This window comes from Apteryx rowi, unplaced genomic scaffold, assembly GCF_003343035.1.
Source record: "Apteryx rowi isolate R43461 unplaced genomic scaffold, aptRow1 scaffold_8, whole genome shotgun sequence".
NCBI classification, from domain to species: domain Eukaryota; kingdom Metazoa; phylum Chordata; class Aves; order Apterygiformes; family Apterygidae; genus Apteryx; species Apteryx rowi.
Window position 1 is genome coordinate 4052744 of NW_020451093.1, and position 21662 is coordinate 4074405.

At 34.8% G+C, this 21662-nt stretch overlaps 1 protein-coding gene across 1 annotated transcript in view; it reads right to left on the reverse strand.

Annotated features, from left to right (window-relative positions):
- Positions 1 to 21662, reverse strand: part of LRP1B (LDL receptor related protein 1B) — a 572531-nt gene that overhangs the window by 100318 nt on the left and 450551 nt on the right. The window contains exons 56-60 of the mRNA XM_026088976.1: positions 21050 to 21233; positions 18898 to 18983; positions 15242 to 15364; positions 11407 to 11588; positions 10889 to 11088 (exon numbers count right to left, since the gene is read on the reverse strand). Of these exons, the coding sequence (XP_025944761.1) occupies positions 10889 to 11088; positions 11407 to 11588; positions 15242 to 15364; positions 18898 to 18983; positions 21050 to 21233 (775 nt within the window). The remainder of the gene's footprint in view (positions 1 to 10888; positions 11089 to 11406; positions 11589 to 15241; positions 15365 to 18897; positions 18984 to 21049; positions 21234 to 21662) is intronic.

Here is a 21662-nt window from a genome sequence, read left to right on the forward strand (position 1 = left end):
GCACTCCAGTCATGCGAGCTATCCCACCATGTCTCTGTAATGGCAATGAGATCATGGCCCTGCGACCGCACAGATATCATATTACAATGAAAGAACTAAGAGGTAACTCTGAACCTGAAATGCTGCAGATGATAGATTTTTCCATTATTGATAAATCCACTCCTGAGCTCAGCTACATCTGTTTATGCTGTTAGCATTTATAGCATTTTTCCTGGTTTGACGGTGACTTCCTTGCTAAGAAAATGAGAGGAGCAAATTGTGTAGAAAATGTTCTATTAAGTGGAGATTATCCTCTAAAACTTTCCTTACTAATGAGTTTCAAAGAACAAACTCTACTTACTACTCCATAGCCATAAACAGGGAAACACTATCTAAACCAGGACTATATTACAGGCTGACCAGAGGACAGGCCCAGCCTGTCAGGACAATTCACTTGGCCCTCAGCAAGTTCCTGCCAAGTATCTTACTGGGTAGCTTTGTGGCATCTCCCTCCAAAAGTAACCCAAATCCTTCATGGGGCAAGGCTGCTTTCAAGGCTGCTTTCAGGTGGAGATGGACATGTTCCCTGTCAGGTGATAGTGGAAGGACAGCAGGACTTCTCCAAAGCAGGTTCTTAAATATAGCTCCCTTCCTGTCCCTTCTGCCCACCTACCCCCACACGACCCTCGGGAAAGGATGACATTGGTGGCTGGTATGTAACCAAAACTGAAGTATCTTTGCCCAGAATACAAGAGGCAAGACAGTAACACGACATACCACGCAGGCCAGCAGGAAATCAGCTGGTCCAGTGTATGCCCATCAAACCATACACGTGTGCAAGGGGCTATGGTGCGCTGCCCATACTGCTGCCAAAAGATGAGGTTCTAGCCAACACTGATCCAAAGTACAAGGAAATGGTACTATGAATTACTCATTTCTTCTGAATTTTTTTGCCCTTGGAGCAACTTTATAATTTTAATGGGCTTCTGCAGTAAAGTCAACTTGTCATTAAACAGAGTTCAACACAAACTTGATCAAAGTTCTTTCCGGATTTTACATGATTTATGGCTGTAAAACCTACAAATATTTCAACTGTGAAACTTAGAGAAAATTAATAAAAAATTCATCAAAGAATCAGTGAATAGACTCTATGTTAAATAAAACAGTTCAAATAAATATATACATAAAGTAAAAAATATTTACAATATCAATAGATTCAAATATTTTTGTAAGAAAATTTCTTCTAAGACGATCATAAAAATTAATGTACTTTTTTTTCCAGCTGGTACATCAGTAAAGAATGAGGAAAGTATCAGGTATAAGTCATTTAATGGCAGCTAATTCTGATTTATTTTACCAGTTGAGGAGTAGTTCCACAGTAGCTGAATTGTCTTTTGCCTCTTTCCATTAACTTTTAGTATATTGTAAAGAACAGAATATCAAAACTGTTGTCATGTAATAGGTTATAAAATCTAAAGTTTACATGGAACGTGAATGACAAAAAAAAGAACACAAAATCATAATGCAATTTTACATCTTATTTTTTGATGCAACCGTAAAACAGTCTCTCATCCTCTTATTCTTTCCCTTTGACAACATCTGCATTTCAAGCTTTCCAAGATTGCAGGTACTAACAGCTATTGATTTATCATAAATATATTTAGTAGAGGAAACATCCACTTTCTTTTCTCGGTCTTTCCTTTAACTTCAAAAGAACCTATCTGCATTACTCATCTACCTCTTCAGAAGTCACATACATTAGTTACTTGCTGCAATACTAACAACTGACCTCACTGCACACATTATAGTTTGAATCACAGTTTTAAACAGGCAAGCAAGCCTAATTGTTCTCCTTTCTGTAGCAAGTACTGTGACAATGGACTAGTTTCTGCAAATCCAGAGTAAAAACAGGTTAGAGACGTAACTGGTAAGTACATCTGCTTTGACAGTATTATCTATTTGAAAACATTTAATCAAGATGTCTACTTGCCAATCCGTTAGTAAGAGTAATATATGCTGTTAAACACAAAAACTACATTAGCCTGACATGAAGGGTCAGATCTAGACCAGCAAATTCAGGGAGAATTAAAGAGTTACACATTTTAACACACATCCATTAGAACTGTTTGGTATGAATTTATTCCAGAATTACCTATGTATTCAATAGATTTTTTTCTCTTTTAAGCTTTCTCATAACTATGTCATACTATGGCCTCTATGAAAGCTTCAAAAATTGGGCTGAAGTATGCCCAAGCCTTATCTGTATCTCAAAGCATCCAGCAAAACTAAGTTATTGATTAACAAACAAAATATTCCATCTACAGACCCACAATCTACTGGATACAGCTCCAGCAGTCCATAAGAACATTTTATTAGATCAGTGTTTATTACATGTGCTTTTTTCCCCTGTCGTTGGAACATCAAATCCTTAAATAACTCCTATAGCCCGTGCATGTTGTTTTTGTTTTTTTCCTCTCTCAAATGAAGAAATCTCCACTGGTTTAATTCAAGTACAGTTCAATCAGAAAAGGGGTAAGCGCCCAACTGCAGCAGGTCTCGGGCTCCATCGTCATGGACCTGCACACCGGACAGCTGCTATGGGGTGAGGGAAGAGGGGAAAAGCGCCCTTAGCCCCTTGCATAAATCCTTGCCTGAACAGTATTGTCCAACTGACTGCTTCCACTGAGTCCTAGTTAGTTATTTCTGTGACTCAAGTTTCTTACAACTTTTGATACAGTACAGATCAAAAGATACATGACACTTTTTATATAATACTAGTATACATTCTATGCATCATATACCAGTAAAAATTGTTTTAATCTGCTCCAGCAACAGAATCTTGTGATTGGCAACACATTTTGATTTTCAAAACTCTGCTCTTCTTATTTGTGAAGTAAAACATTTTATCTGAGTTTATTCAGAGATAACAAAGATGGAATCCAAGATGACCTTTCTAAGCCATTTCTGAGGAAAAACTGCACGTGAACTCTGTCTTGTGATGCCTTTTCCTACCGCAGTCTCCACTGCTACCGCAGGTGGATGAGCCCCCACTTGCAATCCCCTCCTCTAACAGGCCTTCTACCACCAGCTCTAATTCTCTACCAGGGTTTGATATTGCACATAAATAATGAATTCTCTTACAGTATGGGAGGAATTCTGATCCCAGGCAGTGTTTGGCCAAACAGATAACAAAAGATGGTAACTTTGTCAGGAAAAAAAAGCCAGAAAAGAGAGAAAAGCACAGGTCTATCATAAGGCTGGAGAAAATAGGAAGAAGAAAGTATAGGTAGGTGGTAAAAGCAAAAGAAGGGGAGACTCACAACAGAACAGAAGTGCTGGGAAAATAAAAATGATCAGAGATAACATAATAAAAGGAAATAAAGTGCTTAAAAAAAACTTAGAAGAGCCCCATAATTCCGTAACATGATTATGCAGACATGTGAGAAGCGTGCACAGATTTAAAATGTAGATGTCTGTCTCACATTTTGCAGTGATTTTCATCCAAGAATACAAATTCACATATTGTCATACATGTGATAAAAATGTCTGCTTTTACCTAGTATGAATTATATTTCCCTTATATTTTCTAGTAAGTACTGTGTACTTCTGATATTCATTCTAAAGTATAAAAACTGTAGCATAATTTTCAAGGTTTGATTTCAGGGGTGAAAAAATGTTATTTGAGGTTTTGTAACTACAAAATATGTTTGCCACACTGTACAGAAGTGAAGCCCGGTCCCACTCAGCCCTCACTAAAACATAAACAATACTCTCATTTTATGTATCTCCGGTAAATTCTAAAGAATTTAACTGGAATTATGCAAAATAAAAATAATTCAAAAAACAATTTTAGGCATGATTTTCAATGAATGTTTCTCTCCAGTCTATTCTTAAGACAAGGTACAGTATTTCCAAAAGCAGAAGCAAATATTCTATTAACTAATAATGGGCAAAAAATGTCTCACTGTCAGCTGGTAGGATCTATGTGCCAAGGAAAAATGTCCTTAAAAAGGAACTTCGTTGATTTCTTCTAACCAAGAAATGCTACAAAAACACCTGGACTTTATCATATCCACCAAGGTTACATTTTCTTTGGTGCTCGCTTCCCTAATCCTGTTCAGGCCAGCTGAAGCTGGCTGACAACCTCACGTTCTCAAAGTTGCCTTTAATTTAGAAAGAGATCTGTCCTTTCACTTTCCAAAGAGAAGAGACTACAACTTTGCGATGCCCTTGTAAAAACTGTACAAGAAGAGAAGGACTGAAAGATTCCTGCCATGCTTCTCCCAAAACGCATTAACCCAGCTAGGACCTGCTCAAGGTTCTGCAACATTTCACGTGACCCTCTCTCCTCAGTGGCATTAGAGGAGATTCTGTTTAAGAGTTGTGGCACCCAGAGAAAAAAGATTTATAATGGTGATGAAACTGTAAAAAAAATGGTTGTATCATTTTGCATAACACTCTCTGAAATTCTAATTTCCTGAACTGCAAATGACATTTTATAGCGTGTTTCCTTGAGACTGCACTTTGAATGGTACTTTCAAACTTCACTGTAGATAAACATAAACTACCATTTATAGATATTTAAGTCTTATTGCCCAATAACTTAGAATAAATTAGACCTAATTTACATCTATTACCCTTCTGTCAAAGAAGACCCTCAGTCTTTTTATGCTGCCATTCAGGGATGGACAGAGATCTGTTAACATGTACAAATACGCTTCCTTGTTCTTTTTCCAGTTCTTTCACAGCCATCATACCTACAAAAAATACATTTGAGAATGGCTGAACTCTTTTAGGCTGATATCCAATATCTGTAGAGACAATTTTGACCTTGAAATACTTGGCTTAGAAAAACACAAAATTAAAAAAAAAAAAAGAAAGAAAAAGCAGACCGACATCTGGACAAAATCTTAAGAAGAAACTTGAGGAAACTTCCAAGACAAACTACCAAAGAAAAACATCACTTAATGGAAAAATAGCCATTATACCTACAAAAACAAACCTGGAAATAGTTGATCCCCTATTGTGCTGAAATTGCTGGCCCCTACTGTCGTCACTTCTGTTTGAACTGCCTTATACCTACTTTTGTCTCAGTTTATATTCAGATTGTAAACTCTTTGAGCAGGTTCTATAGTTTTTATTTCTGTACAGTACTTCTGCTGCTACTTGCTCCTTTTAATAATGGATTTGAAGTGCTTGGACAATGAAAATAATAGTGAATAATGAAAATACGACATCTATTATACATGAGAAAAAGTATATAACGAGGTAATTAAACCTACGTAAGTTATACTCAAACATTAATTTTTTTTAAAGATAAGAACACACATATCTAGCATTTTCTAATCTGTATTAATTTTACTAAATCACCTTGCCAGGCTTAACAAACACAGAATACAGTTTTCATGGAATATATAGGTTAATTTCATTAATTGAAGCTTTTTAAACTTTGAAAATATTACTGATATTTCTGATAACAACATGTGCATGCATACATATTTCTTTCTGTGAATGTAATATATACATCACATATCCAAACTGGAGAACAGAAGATTCAAGTACTAGCATTAAGCGGTAAGATACTTTGTCAGTCAGAAAATGTAATTGAAAGAGTTAAAATTGATATAGTATCTTAGTACAATACTGTTTTAAAAAAAATTCATACAAAAGTTGTCATATGTCCCCAAACTAGTATCATATATGAAGCAGGATATTCGGAGTTAAGATTAAATCTAAACATCTCAAGACACAAATGGTACTAAAATGAACTATTAAATATGACTTAAAATGATTTCATGAGAAGAGAAGAATAAATTTTCAAAAATCTTCTACCACCATTACATAAGGTGCACAACATTCTGCACCCTTCTTCACTGACAACAAGCTGCTTCTTGCCTCCCCTTTTTATTGCTTTGATATGAACATGGGAGACATCGTGACACGGGAAAAATGGCATTTTATGTGCTCAGTTCTAGCAGCTTTCTGACAGAAGCAACTGCATGGAAAGTAATGCCCATCCTTTAAAATTTGTGATGGAGCATGTCTAGCACATATGGAAACTTCATAGACTTTACCAGCCAATGTCTGCCAAGTTTTTAATGAATATGCATAAAAATTATTTTCAGATGTTTATAATCTAACCAAATTTAGGTGTATTATCCTGTGAACAGTTGAAGATACAGAAACCAACCTGTTGTCAATCTTCATGCTCCCCGAAATGGTGGAACTTCGCAGTAACATAACTGTAAGAACTGTCTTTAATATATGTGAATCTATGTATTTTTCCTGAATATGCCATTACATAGAATACAATAAAATAAAATAATCAGATTTAGGAAGACATATGAGCTGGAGAATTTTATCTTAACAATCATGAAAATGGAACCTAGAACCCAATAACAGAAGTCAAGCAATTATGATACTGGTTTGCGCTATCAGTGGTGGCTATAATGAATAATTTTGTAGACTTCACACAAATTGGGGGAAAAATTGTTTCAGTATTAGAACTACTGTATATTTCTCATCTGCTATTAGAAATCCTCTTTTCAGACTTCTCTAATTTTCCAGCTGTGAATATTGCAGCTTAAAATTGTAAGGAATTATGTTTCTGCAATTTGTTACATTACTTTTACATTAGGGTAGTTCCATAAATAACTGGATTTACACAGTTATAAAACTCAGGAGTTCAGAATTAGACAGAAATATTCTTTTTGTACCTACAAAGGTCTTACAAGTTGCAATATTTGAAATTGCAGAAGCTAAATGAAAAAAAAAGTTATCATCATCTCAAAGAACCTTTGACTTAATACTTTCAAGTGGCATATCTGTACACCAGTTTTGAGGTTGGCTAGCACTCAGGCACAAGCCAATTCCAAAGCAAAGGAATTTTTTAATTAAGATATTATATAAAAAAAGTTTCTCTCTGATCACTATATTTCTACTAAAGGAGTCATTTACAAATACTCAATTTATTTAAAGCTTCAACACTTCTTCATTGCTTAATTTTCACGCCCAAATAAGATGAAGCAATGAAATGCTAAACTTTTGTTGTTACAGTAAAAAACATCAAAGAACTCAGCACAGTTAAGGACTAATCTCAGCTCAGAGGAGCTTCTGTACTTCCTAAACTGGACTATCTGATTCAACTTTTATAGCTTCATTACAGTGAAATACTCATCTTCAAAGAGTAAAACGGGAAAATGGTAGGCACCTCTGGGTTTTAAGAGCTCCGAAGCATACGAAAACCTGTATGAGGCAATCAGGTAGCTGGGGAACTGTGAAGCTTGCATCTCCTCTGGGCAAGAGGAACCAAAAGCAGCTGTTAAGTCTGACAAATTCTTAAATGTTTTTAAAGCTCACAGACGTAAACCAGCTTAGTGCTTAGCCAGATTAGTGCTTCAGTGGTTGCTTAATCATTTACTATGCACAGTGTTTGTGAATGCTGCAGTGTTAAATTGGCTAAGCTCTAAAGACAGTTTACATAATCAAGCATTAAACTTCAAGTAGATAAGCAAGGTCATTGCTGCCCCTAACGCCAAGAAGAGCCCCCAAGTACTGCAAGATTTCTGGCCTAGTTAGCATATTTGCAAAGTTCTTACTGGACTGTCTTGACAATTATAAAAGCCTACTTCTCTGTGGAAAAACTGAGGAATTTTACAAGAGAAAAGCAGCAGTATTCTCTTGTTCTGAAATTTTTTTACAATCTGTAAGAAAGAAAGAAAAAATGTACTTGTGGCAAAAACTCTTTCTACCAAGATCTAAATTACCAAAATACAAGTAAGCTGCAGTTGCATGGAAAAAAATACGCATGGATTTAACATACACCGTGTAAATAATTAGCCTAAAATTGTTCTGTTTGTCTTTAAGACGTATCTAGTGCAAAGCACCAACACTTCAGGGTCTATCTTATATGATAATATCTTTTCATGATATACATTAGAGCTGCTCATTCTGATGAGACTTTTTTACTGGGTCTTGTGAAGTCTCTGTGGCATTTTCTGATTCACTTTGGTAACAGATAATTTGAGACCCAACAAATATATTCTCAGAAAAAAACCTCACTGCAAGCTAGCCATACCCTCAAAGGCCACAGAAGGAGATGAAAACATACTTAGTTTTCTAGAACTACTACTTCAGATCGCACTGTTCACATGATTCCTATTTAGCCTGTTTTTCTCTGCTCCATCAGTGTGTACTTTATGGTCCTATCTATACTTTTATCCTTTTTCTCCTTTTCCTTTTGCGAACAGAAACAACAGAATAAGATCAACCATCCATTAGTTAACTTTGACAATACAAAATGTCGCAGAACAACAGAAGGAAGATGGACCACGCAATCCATGTGGGCAGTATGTCTTCAAGAAACATAGTTATCCACAAGGCATGAAACCAATCTTTCTTATTTAAGTGCTTATCCACATGGATTGATAGTTTCTCATACTGTAAAGCCAGCAGAGATCATAAAGTTTCACTTCCTCTAAAACCTAGCCATTAAATTTCCCCTAGTTTCCCTTATTAAGATAATTAACTTGTAATGAATAAATTTTATCTTCCAGAAATGTTTCCAGTCTTGGGCTGAAAACATCAAGAAATACAGAATTTATTTGTTAGTTTGTTCCAGTATGGAGGGGGGAGGGACGAGAGAAAGATTTTGATTAAAGACAGATTGACCAACATTTAGTAGCATTTGCTTTTTGATCCATTTCAGACACCAAGAATTCTATCACTTCTCTAAATCCACAGAAACTGTTCTACCAATTGTGACACCTTGACTCTGGTTTGATAATTGTATTTTGAGAGAAGCATCTGATAACAGAAAATGGCAAACAGTACTAACTAAGAAGAAAATCTTCCTCCCACATGATTTAAAGACCTCAGGATCTTTCTCCCAAAGAAAGAAGTTTCTTATTGCTTGAATCTACTTTAAAAAGCCAAGTTCTTAAAAGTATCATGACACCAGCTGTACACAAAGTCACTGTCACTTATGGAACTTGCCTCAAATATTTAACAGGTACCAATTTCTATTTATTTCCGTTCACTAGAGGATAGGGTAAAACTAACAGAAATAAAAGCCTACAGAATGTCTAGTAACACATGATTTCTAATATTTTCACTGTAATATCTAGATAATCAGACACGCTCTGTAAGCAGTCCTGAACACATTCAGCTGTCTAAAGATAGGAGGGTTTTTGTTCTGTTGAATGAGAAAGAGCATTTGTTATGTGAAACACTGCTCTTCACTGGTACCAACTGGGGGCCTGTGACAAGTTTCCTTGTTCCCTAGGTTCACTTATCTTCTAGGGAAGATGTTAATTCCGTGAAAGTAAAAGCAGTTGAAGCTGATTTCATCCACTTGGACAAGGTTAGACTAAATACAAATCCACAGACTGGAGAGCAAGCCAATGGAAACTAAAGATAGGATGAACTGAATTTTGCAGGTGTCTTCTGAAATCTGCTGTTAGAAGGACATTTTCTGAGAAAGGAGAATCCTGAAACATTCAGGTTGAATGAGAAAATTGAGAAAAGTTTGACCAAAGCAGTCAGGCCAGGGCTAAAATCCCAAAAGAAGAGCAAAAGGAGGATAATTGTATGTGAAGAAAATAGCAGGACAGCAACACCGGGAATAACATTCCGAAGAGTAAGGGGCTTTGTTTCCTCTGCCAAAAAAACAGACTGTCATGAGGAATTCAGCCAGCACTCAGGGGTTTGTCTGCACAAGTACTGCTTAGGTGAGCAAGTTAAGACCATTAAACTATCTTGTGCTGGTTACCAAAAGCATGGAAGATAATGCTGAGATTAACGAGCATGTCTGCATCTCTCTCAGCTATTGCTGTAGTCTCTCCAATCCGCCAGTTCAAACAACTGTCAGTGAACTGTTCATATCTATTTATAATTTATTATTCATGATCACAAGAGCTAGAAAACATTTTTGTTTAATTTATTTCAAAGGAAAGCTCCAATCTGGAAATGAACGAGTCATTTCATGAACTCTGGTTCAGAGAAATCCTGGAAGCATCCAGTATGACATAAAAGCCTAAAAAGGCTGAAATTCATGAAGTTTCTACCATGATAACAGCAGTTTTGAGGTTTAGATAAACCAGGCTAGATTATGGAAAGGGAGCTCACATAATACCAACTTTCACCTGAACAAAAAACCTCAATATTGATTACATCAAGTATTTTAATTAAAGTAAAAGATCTTTAATTATACCATCTGGAATATAAGAAGTAATCATCATTGTAAAAAACGTCTTTTTAACACTTCATAGGCAAAGGATACTAACTTTTTAATTACCTCTGTTACTGAGAAGCAGCACATAGTGATAAAGTTTAGTTCATTACATTAGAATTTTCAAAGTTATTTTATCTATCTACCAGGAAAGTCCAAAATTACATTTATAATACTACTATGCTGACTGACTCATGCTGAGCAGACAAATGGGCATTTCCAGGCTTTCTCTGGCTGGAGAAAAGATTTCTTTTAGCCACCTTCTGACACATGTCACACAGAACATCCATCTTATACTTTTAATAGCTGAGTTTCACTGGCTTTATAATTTGGTCGAGAACAGCATGTTATGTGCATACACTAGAGTACAGAATTAACAGGGCAGTCTCTGAATGTTGAGTATGTTTCTAGAGTTTCAATTTACATTTAATATTTTTTTCACAGACATGTATTACTACATGTTTAAAAATGATTGATACTAAGAGAAGGAATATGAAAAATGACTTCAAAAATACTGATAAAAAGGAAAAAGTATATTTAATAAGCTTGCAATTGTACATTATTTTCAAAAATGTTTCACTTTAAAAGTACAGTTTTTATATAATTATAAATAGACTGCTAAGCATCTTGAATTAAAATCTACAAAGAAAAGATGAAAATGGAAATAGCTGTTTGACCAACCTTTATGTCTATGAGATCCATCCATGTCAGAAAACTCAATGTGATTTTCATCAGCCCAATACAGTCTACGGTTGACATAATCTATCGTAAGGGCCATAGGTCTGGATATCTGTGTTTCTATGACAACTGCTTGACTGGTGCCATCCATACCGACACGGCCAATGTGAGGATACTCACAGCAATCAATCCAGTACAAGTACCTATAAAACAAAATCCATACTTCCTTTGTTCAGAGATGTAAAAATAATAATAATACATAATTAGTTTATCTAGTTAGTTTCAAGGATAACTCAGTAATTATTCCACAATATTTCCATCTTCCAGGTAGGTTTTTTTCTTATCTACAGGTGAGATGGCATAATAAACACTGCTTATGCATTTTAGATTACTAATCAGTGTAGCTAAAAGTCAGATAATAAATAACTAACTAATGATTCCTCTCTCCTGATTTTCTAAAAATAGTTTAAATGTAAAATTAGGATTAAATAATGCATTACTGCAAAATGGTTGCTCCATACCCAGCTTGAGGATCTAATGACAGATCTCTAGGAAACTTCACCCTTTTGCTCACGAGAACGGTAGGGTATAAGCCATTGAGTTTAGACACCTCAATAATTCTCTTTTCAGTATCAGACCAATAGAGATTCTTCCCAATCCAATCAACGGCCAGAGCATTGGGAACAGCTGTATTGTGTACTACCTAGAAAAGCAGAAATTACATAAATTAACCATCTAAATATTGGGAAAAACAACAATTCCAGAGCTAAATATTTCAGAATATTAAGAGGTTGGATATAGGATACAGTGACATGCAATATGAGAAAAATCAGATAATATTCCACGTTAAACAATGACATTTCCGAAGTAATGACACTTCTTTATTAATGCATTTTCTTATAATAAGGCAGAATGGAGAATATTATGATGTAGTAAGGTCAAATTACCAACTTCCCTGGACGATGCACTGAATTTTAATAATTTTGTCTTTTATTTTTCAACTTTAACTTTTAAATTTTCCTTTTGTCTTAAATTTAAAAAAAAGCTTTCTTTTTTCTTTATTCCTCTGTTTATCCTTCACAGAACAGAATGGAGATGAGGCTTCTCCCCCCCGTACCATGCCCTCAAATTTGTCTGCTTCTTAGCTCACCTCTTCCCTCACCAGCCTACGATGGCATATATTTTATATTAATATAACAGTGGTGCTATATGTCATCATGACAGATATGCTGTAAGAATACTTTGCTGGAAGGTAAATACTGTGCTCTTATTTCCAATATTCATTTTGTGAAAGAAAGAAACTTTCTAATTCTAGTTCAATCTCAATTAGACTGCCTAATTAAGGAGTGAACTAAGAGACAAAAGCAATTCAGTGCTCTGCTAAAAAAAATGATGCTCTGTTGGCTAGGGATATGTAATTCTCAAAATTTTTTTATTACTTGAATAATTCTGACACTGAAATAAATGACTGTAAACATACATGATAACAAAGCTCATGATGATAGTATGACTCAATCTTGCTTGGCTGGGAGTGTTTCGTATTAACTCTCTACTCAACTGACATGTGAATATTCCCAATATCCCCAGGAACCAGAAAATGAGAGTCCAACTTCTAAACTGATCCCAACTCCTAATTATGTCTATGTAAGTAGAATTTAAGAAAAAAAAAATTACAGAGAGCAGTAGAGCTGCACAGAGAATACAGTGTATATTTTAACTTATCTTCATCTTCACCACTAAAAGCATGTACACTGGAGTGTAAACTTTACACATAACCCTGAAAATGTATAACTGAATGTGCTATTTATAATTTCATTTACCATTTGAAGATATTGAAAAGCCTTCAGAACAAAATGGGATACTGTGAGATATTTTACCCCAATTTTATATGTAAAAATATCCTTTCAGGTTATTAAGTTATTCACCACCTTATAAAATCTTCTTAAAAGTAAATCCAAGTGTGCGCCTATTTTTTCATATACACAGAATATTTCATTTCCTAATACTATGAGCTTCACCACAAGCTTGACATGCACTACCACCTTCACTGTTTTGTAAAGGTGTAATTGCAGCAATCACTGCAATGTAACATGGGACATTTCATGTAGAAATGGATAGCTCTGCAAACTTATTTTGTGGTTTAGTCACACTATCTAGAAGCATCAACCACAGAAATTAGTCTCTTCTCTCTGACGATATTTTTCTGAAGGGTCACTTTAAAGTTTATTCCAGTCACTGAAATTATCAGTGTGACATTTAATGTATATATTCCAGCATACTATAGCATTCTTCATCTGCTCAGTAACAGTTTTCATTTCAAATAACAGTACCATACATAAAACATTGTGTTAATGTTTGAACTCATTTCTTTGAAAATTTGTCACTTCAACTGTATAAATATCTCCTCCATGATCAGATACAGAAGAAAAATGAGGTACCATCAGTTTTCCTAGACAAAGAAGGCTGAAGTAGGTATGCTGAAAAGATGCTGGCTTCTGAAAGGAAAGTCCTGGGTAATATATACTTCTCCTTCTGAATAGTAATATTTACATCAAGTAGTAAATAGCAAACCAAGAAGTATGAAGAGAATAAAATAGGAAATTCATACTTCCATACTTCACAGGAAAAGGTGGCCAATCATAAAACCTTCTCTTACATTAAAAAAAAAAAAAAAGGATTTACCAGGAGATCAATTATTTTATAACATCAACTGTTAAATGTGCTACAGTAACATATTAAAATGTATGTCTAAGAGATAGCAAATTACCATTTTGCACTTGATAAAATTACTGACAGAGTGTCAAACAGCTATAGTATATAATTCTTGATAAATTTTACACACAATTTTTAGCTTTCAGAGGCTAAATCTGGACCAAGGTTTTCAGTGAAATGTACTGAAATGGTCATATAAAAATGATATACACTTATTTTCAAAAATTTTGCTTTGCATTTCTTGACATCCTATTTAAGTAAAAAAAGTCCATCAGGATGACACTTGTTCTCCAAATTTCAAAGTATTACTGAAGGAAAAAAGTAATGCTTTTCATGTTCCCAGCCTAATTTTCTTCTCACATTTGTTCGAGTTCCTGAAATCTTTTCTTAAAAGATGTAAGTATTATTCAGTCATTAGAAACCAATTGGGTATTTTTTTGTACTCTCCCACCTGGCAATTACAATTTGTTGACAGAGACAGATTCTTCTTGAGATAATAAGATTAGAAATAAAAAGTCTGTGGACATCCCCAGCTTCCCCTCACCACTGTCAACATTTCTAAAAACAAAATATGGACTCAGCCACAGTGGACAAGAAGCCGAGGAGGATACTTTGTACAGTGTCCAAAGAAAATACATATGATCAAAGGATTTAAGGAATTTTGACAGAATCCCACATTTTCGTGTATTTTATTTTTTGACAGAAAAATTATCACGGGGACTCACTAGAGCTTTAGAGTTTATGCTGCATTTCACTTTCATTTCCAGTGGAATCAGAGTTAAATAACTTATGCTCATCCACATTCTTTTTAGTTCCGAGATCCGTTATTACTGTGTGGAGGATGGAACCAAGGCCAGCTGGTGCCAGGCATTTTGCAGCCTTAACCCTTAGAGAGCCTTGGGTCAGCATGCTCCGAGTATCTGGGTCAGTCCACCCACTAAGCCACAAATGAAAAACACATACCTCTTCTCTCTGTATCCTATATTGGTGTACAATGAAGAAACCACATTTACAGGCTATGTTATTGCTCATTTGTTCCTCGTCTAAGAGGAAGGTCAGATATAAGAGAGTAAGCAAAGAAGAATTTCTTACTATTTACCACAGATCCAGCAAAAATATTAATGTAAGTCAACAAACGTGCATAACAGTGGATTTGTGGACTTATTCCACTACAGAGGCAGAACAGACAGGCTGTGCAGAAATGACAACGCTGTTTTACCCTGGATTATTCATAGCAAAGACACTGAGTTTTTTTCACTATCAGTGCAGTGCAGGTGAGACAAACATAAATTGAAGACCATAAGAAGAAATAATATATCAGTGTATTTACACGGCTTACATACTTATACCTGTCTTTTTTATTTGGCTTGCTGTAAACCATACTGAACTGCCAGTTCAGTCAACTGCCAGTTAAGTTATACAGAATTTAGCTCATAAATACAGTGCTCTTCGTCCTTATCTTTATTTCAAATAAAATACAAAGATAAAAAGACAATTATATTTTACGAGGATTTGCTAGTTCATTTTGTGTATATGTATGCATATATCAAAAACTCGTAATTTGAGTTGCAACCACAAAGAAGAATTTCCCAAAATACTCAGTTAAATTTAATTCTAGTAGTGACATTATTAATCCCCAATTACCTTGATGTCACTTCCATTCAAGCTCATTCTGTTTATACGACTGCCATTTGGTCTGCTGGAATCAATCCAATAGATGAACTCTTCTCTATAGTCAAAGTCTATTGCAATCACATTGTTCAACCCCTAAAAATGGATAAAATTAAGTCCACTCATTGAAATATGCTTGATTGAATACAAACTATTTGATAGCATTCAAAATGCAAAATATACTGCATATAGTATTCAAAATGTTTTATTCTATTGAGTACATATTTTTGAAGTACCTATGTTTTTATGTTTCCATATATTACTTGTAAACAATCAGAATAAGAAATAAAAATGGTAACAGTAATATATGACTACAAAGAACTTACTTCAAAATGCAGATGATGTATGAAACTAAATGAAACTCCTGCATTTTCATTCCAAATATTAAAATGTACTTTAAGAGTAAATATTTCCACTTTTACTCAATTTCTTAATTAATTACCACTTGTGGCATTACTTTGGCAAACTAGAGAAAAGGAAAAAATTTTGTGACAATTTCCACCAAATGTAAGCATTATAATACCATCTTATTTAGGAATGGAAGCAAAATGCCGTCCTATATAGGAATGGCAGCTCTTTGGAAAATGTAAAAACATTCATTTAAACAAATAAACTCAAAAATAGCACAAAATTTATTATCTTTAGAGATTACTTTTTCTATTACTATATATTATTCAGGAATTTAAAACTGTGGACCTGAAAAAAGCATGAATTTTAATTCCTGAATAAAGAGGATTTTGATTTTCAGATGCTGTATTACAGGCGGCATATATGTAAAAAGTGAAGGCTAGAGATTAAGCAGACATCTGGAAGTCTCCTACAGTCATGCCTTAAGCCAGGTTTTGATTCTGACTGTGTTCAAAGGAGGAGCCTTTGCTCCTTGTCTGAGATGAGGAAAACCTTGCTCCATAATCTGTTTAACATTCTGACATTAGTTAAATCTCAGTTATTTTTAAGATTATACAAAGACGTTTTCAATCAAAGATGAAACAGCACTGCTAAAAAGAATGGATGCAGTTTGGAATCCTTTTATAACCACAGTATCAATTCAATTAATTCTATTATCAGCCCAACAACCTATTCTCAGGTAGATCAGCAACCTCCCTCATTACTGAAGTTCATAGCTGCACAGCGAAAGCACTGGATTAGCCAACTCTAAAATAAACTACTAAGAAGAGTAACATTTAAACGTGTTGAAAGTGAGATGCAGCTTGATCTGCAAACTGTACTTTAATATGGTAAATCTATCTTTTGACCAAAAGCATGACTAGTTGGCACAGACCATCATTAAGGAAAGCCTGAAACAATACAGTGCTAGAGAACCACTCATTTTCAAAAATCACACATGCAGCACACAGCATTTTTGTACAACAAACTGCAGTTCTGTCAGTCACAGTAACTACGCTACGAAACAATTTTTTCTTTTAAATTTTCTTTTTCTACAGGTAACCCCCCTCCCCCAAATTCTTAACAAAGGAGATAGCACATGGATGAATACAAAAGACTATCAAGGTTTTATAAGATTTTAGAAAGTAAAATGAATAAATTTGTGAAAGACAGGCCTACATATTTTAAACACTAAAAACTTCTTAAGTATTCAGACTGGTAAAGAAAACAGACTGCCTGCTAGTGTTTGGTTTTAAGTATTTTCTTTATTTTGGATGATTTTATAGTTCCAGTACTTATCAGAACATCAACTGCAGGTAAAATTGTTTCAGTACATCTGCAATAAATTTCTCTGTCCAGACAACACCTCCTCTTCCTGCTCTATATGTCACTTTTAAGTCCTCCTAGCACAATTCTTTATCTTTTCTCATGTAATCTGATTTTATAAGGAATAATGAAACTTTTAGATGTCATCAGCTGTGTTATGTCTCTCATCTCAAAGCTGTGTGTTTTGTTTCTGTTACATGTAGCACACTGTCCTTGGTCATGAGGTGTGTTCCTTGGCACCCTGATTAAAAGAAAAGAAAAGAAAACAAACAAACAAACAAAAAAACCCAAACCACCCAGCCAGCTAAAATCACTAATAATGAGGAGGCAGATTCTCTGTCTACTCTCTCTAGGGAAACCCTGGGAGCTTGATGACTACGAAAGAAGGAAATGGCAAAGGAACATACATGAAACATGTAATTCAGTGGTACTGTTTAGACACACTTGAAAAAAAAAAGAGAGGAAAAAGCTGGCACAGAACAATTCAGAGCAAAGTGAACGAACTCCCACTTTCGGCTCCCCTATTCTGAGTTTATACTGAACAGTTGTTAGAATGACAAAGCACAGATCGAACACATAGAGAAGGGTGGTTTTGCCCCTTTGCCAGAGCAGTTCTGGCATTTGCCTTCATCTAGCAGATGTCTAAGAAAGGGTTAGACCCCATCCATCATAACATTACAAGGACAAAAAGATGTCCTCATGGGAAAGACAGCCCACCTGTTCTGCTGGTATAGCTCCTCTTTGCGCTTTCAAATCTGGATGCTTTTAAAGCGCTGCATTTGTAAGATCAAAGGCCAGTAGTTTCAACAGCAGAATATGTCTTAGGCTAGGGAATTGATGTGATATGGAAACCACAACTTCTCTTTAGTGGCTGGAGCTACATGGTCTCTGGTGTAGGGAAAAGGGGCCCATTAAAATCAAGACTGATGAAGTTCTGAGCAGATCTGTCAGCAATCAACCATAAAGAAAACTGACTGTTGCTCATCTCTTTTCACAGGCTTCTAGCAGTAGATATACCAGCAAAAGAGGAGAAAGGCAGTGAGATGTAAATGGGAGGTAATCGGGAGGATTTCAGAAGAACAGACAGACTTTAACATAATGTTTGCTATGCTTAAAGAAAGTCAAACGTTCAATGTAAGATGGTTAATTTTTTAACTGCTATTGTGAAGACCTGAACACATCTCTGAGGACATTAAGATGTATAGCTTACTGACAGAGAAGTCAGAAAAAGCCTAATGCTATTGACTGGCGTAACTGATTTTCTAGTCTTTCTATAATCGTTTAATTAGTATTCAAAGAAATAGATAGTTTTATTGAAATATATTCTTGAAATCTAATCTATGGTAAGTAACTACACTTAGGTGAAGCATAGAGGCAGAGCAGAAACCATTAAAACAATAGCTCTGTACTTACTAGGTGACTTTCTATTTTTTGTAGGTTTTTTCAAAGTTTTTTTCCTGATATATTTATAGTAATTTAGAAAAATTATGTAAAAATTCAGGTTTAGCCAAAGATATATGATCATGTATATAGTAAAACTTGGAATTGTGTGTTTAAATTGAAAAAATAGATTTTGGATTCTGATAGTAATTAGCCCAAATAATACATGGCAAGATAGCGCTTTTTTTTTTTTTTTTTTTTTTAACTAAAACTATACAAATTGTGCAAAACACATTGTGATGGAAGAGGATCACAAATAACACACTATTTTTTGGACTTCCGAATGACTGAAGAAACAACTGCCTGAGCCTTAATCACATCAAACTCAGATACAACAATCAATTTAAAATATCATAAAAACTGTGAAGGTACTGCAGTTGTTCTCTGATGCATACAATGCCAATTCTCTTAGTTGCATACTTTCAATACAAATAAAGGTACTGAGTTAAACTTAGAGCACGTTACTATGATTATACCTGTTTCAACAAAGTGTAGTTGGATCCATCAGTGCTAATTTTTCTTATTTCATGATGATCAGCCAGAATTAAGAAAGGTTCCTCATCTAAACCCCAGAAGAAAGAATATATTAGACTAGCTTTTACGTTAATTTATGGAAAATCAGGAATACAATGCTGAAATACAGATGGCTTGAAAAATAAATGTTACATGCTCTGATCAATGTTATGGATGAAAGAAATATTTAAAACATTTAAATGTTCCAAGAAAGATCAATGGTGCAGTATAAAAATGAACAAAGCAATCAATTAGTATATCTTTCAGTGTAATTTAATCTTTTGCCTTTGTAATATGGGAACCATACTGAATTTTATGCTAATGTAATGTCAGAGATTAAATTTGAAATATATTTCACACCATTTGTGCTAGTTTTTAAATATCATTAGATAAATAATGAACAAGGAGATTTTCTAATTTCTTGAATTATTTTTAACAATTTCTAAAGGCAGAAATTGATCCTTAACTATAAATGCAAACTGCACATTCACATACTTTAATATTTAACATTCACTTTGAAGTTATTATTAATAAGGAGACTATTATTTGTTATTGTTGCAAAACAAACACATTTTGACCATTGCTTTTTGAAATTTCAATAGTCAAAACATTCTGGAAATAAAGAAACAGAGCAATCTGGACAAACTTAAATTCTCTAACACTAAACTTCAGCCAGATTTGACTTTTTTCACTCTGTTTTTCTAGTTTATCTGAAAATATTCCTCCAGATACTCAAGCACTCCATCATGTACTTCCTATCTACTTCCTATCTACTGCTCATACATTCTGGGATATGATGTGTGGTCCAAAATACTATACTCTTTTAGTGAATACTTTGTATCACCTTGCATTCATTTCATGTTTAACTCTTAATACATTCTCCAGTTCTTACATGATCTGAGGCATCATCCTCAGGTCAGACTAAGCTAGTGGGTTGTAGAGAAAAGCTGCTCTGATGCTGTGAAGAGTTCAGGGCAATTTATGCAAGAAATCAGCATTAAGCCAGCCACCACTTGTTGGCAACTCCTTTCACCACAGCTATCCTTGCTACAGCACAGCTGTAACTTTGTCAGCATCACTTTTCAACTTTTATATACTACTCCTCCAATATACAACTGTTCTATCATGTGTTCCAACTTCTCCTCTTGTCTGAGTAATCAATGGCTTCTAAATGTATGAGTGATCTGCAAGGTGGAAAGCTAAATCAGACCCTGTAGCTCTCCTGTGCTTCCTCCAATTAGTCAGTGAAGCACCTGAGACAGGAATCTGAGGCAGAGAGAGGTTCCAGTCTTCCTGACATTTAGACAGGAAATAGAACCAGTTTTAATTTATCTATTAAAAAAAAAAAAAGTTTGTGCAAGGCTGGAATAAGAAGGAGTCTGCTCAAACTGTAAGAGATCTGCCTGTGTTATGAAGGAAATCCAGCAGAAGGCAATAATGGGGTTTTTGATTCTTTTCTGCTGACCTTTTTCTTCTCCTTTCACTGATCTAATGAATCCTACTGACTGGAATACATAAAAACAACATGAGGGGAACAGAGAGAGGGGTAAGGAATTAACCAGTGTTATTATGTATCTTGAACTTTACTGTGTGTTACATATAAGCAGTAGCTGATTTTATATTTAAGCTGGCTGACTGCTCTGGGACCAAGGGAATCAGTATTTCTATTACATTTTCCTATTTTGCCTTTTGCTGTGCTCACTAGATACCTTTAACATACTGGGAAGTTTAAAGGACAGTGTAATATTCTGAAGTTGATAAAATAAACAGCAGCAGTCTTCTAAATACTTATCATAAACACATTAATATTATCATGTGACTCAAAAGTAGAAATTAAAAGTGATTTTTCAACTTTCCCAATCTTTTCTAAAAAAAGTTAGTAATTCAAACTATCATAACCCACTGCAGCTATTCACCAGAAATTATCTCAGCACAACACATACTAAAACTTATATCACATTCGGATATTGAATCACATTCCTAGTGTTTGTTGAAAAGTAATGTGCTTCCAAGTAACTTTGCTTATCTTGCATAAACAGGGAACAACACAGACATCAGAGCTAGGGCATGGTGCAAACTATTTTGGATACAGCTGCGGATAAAAAAAAGTGATACCTGAAAGAGATTTACAGCCATTTAGGTTATCAGGTTGTATTTCATACCCATCTGCACACAAGCATTTGTAGGTTCCATATGTATTGATGCATTGCTGGCTACAGGGAAACCCAGATGAACATTCATCAATATCTACACAGGTTTTGCCATCATCCTTCAGCCAGAATCCAGGCCAGCATTTGCACTGGGAAAGACACATACATTCATTTGTATTACTGGTTGATTCTGTTTGATATTTTAGTTTATTTATCCTCTTCTGAGTATTTTAGCACCCTAAACTTTCTCAGCTAGCCTCAATTTTTCAGGTAAAAACTAATTAAATTGCTATTGATACTACTTACTGGAAGGCATACCTACATTTCTTTTATAATTATAGCTGGTGTGATTGTAAGCAGTATTCCCACCCTTATTCTCCCTTCAAATTACCCTCTCCTGTAGAATAAGCAATTATTCTGTCTTCTTTAACTGGAGGAAAAATGAAACACGCATTTTCAAAAATATGGAAAGGTTTCTTCTACCAAAGTAATGATGAATAATGATGAACACCTTTGGTGTTCCTTATTTTAAGGTGCACATATGTTTTTTGGGAAGGTAAATGTAGAGTCTTTAATAA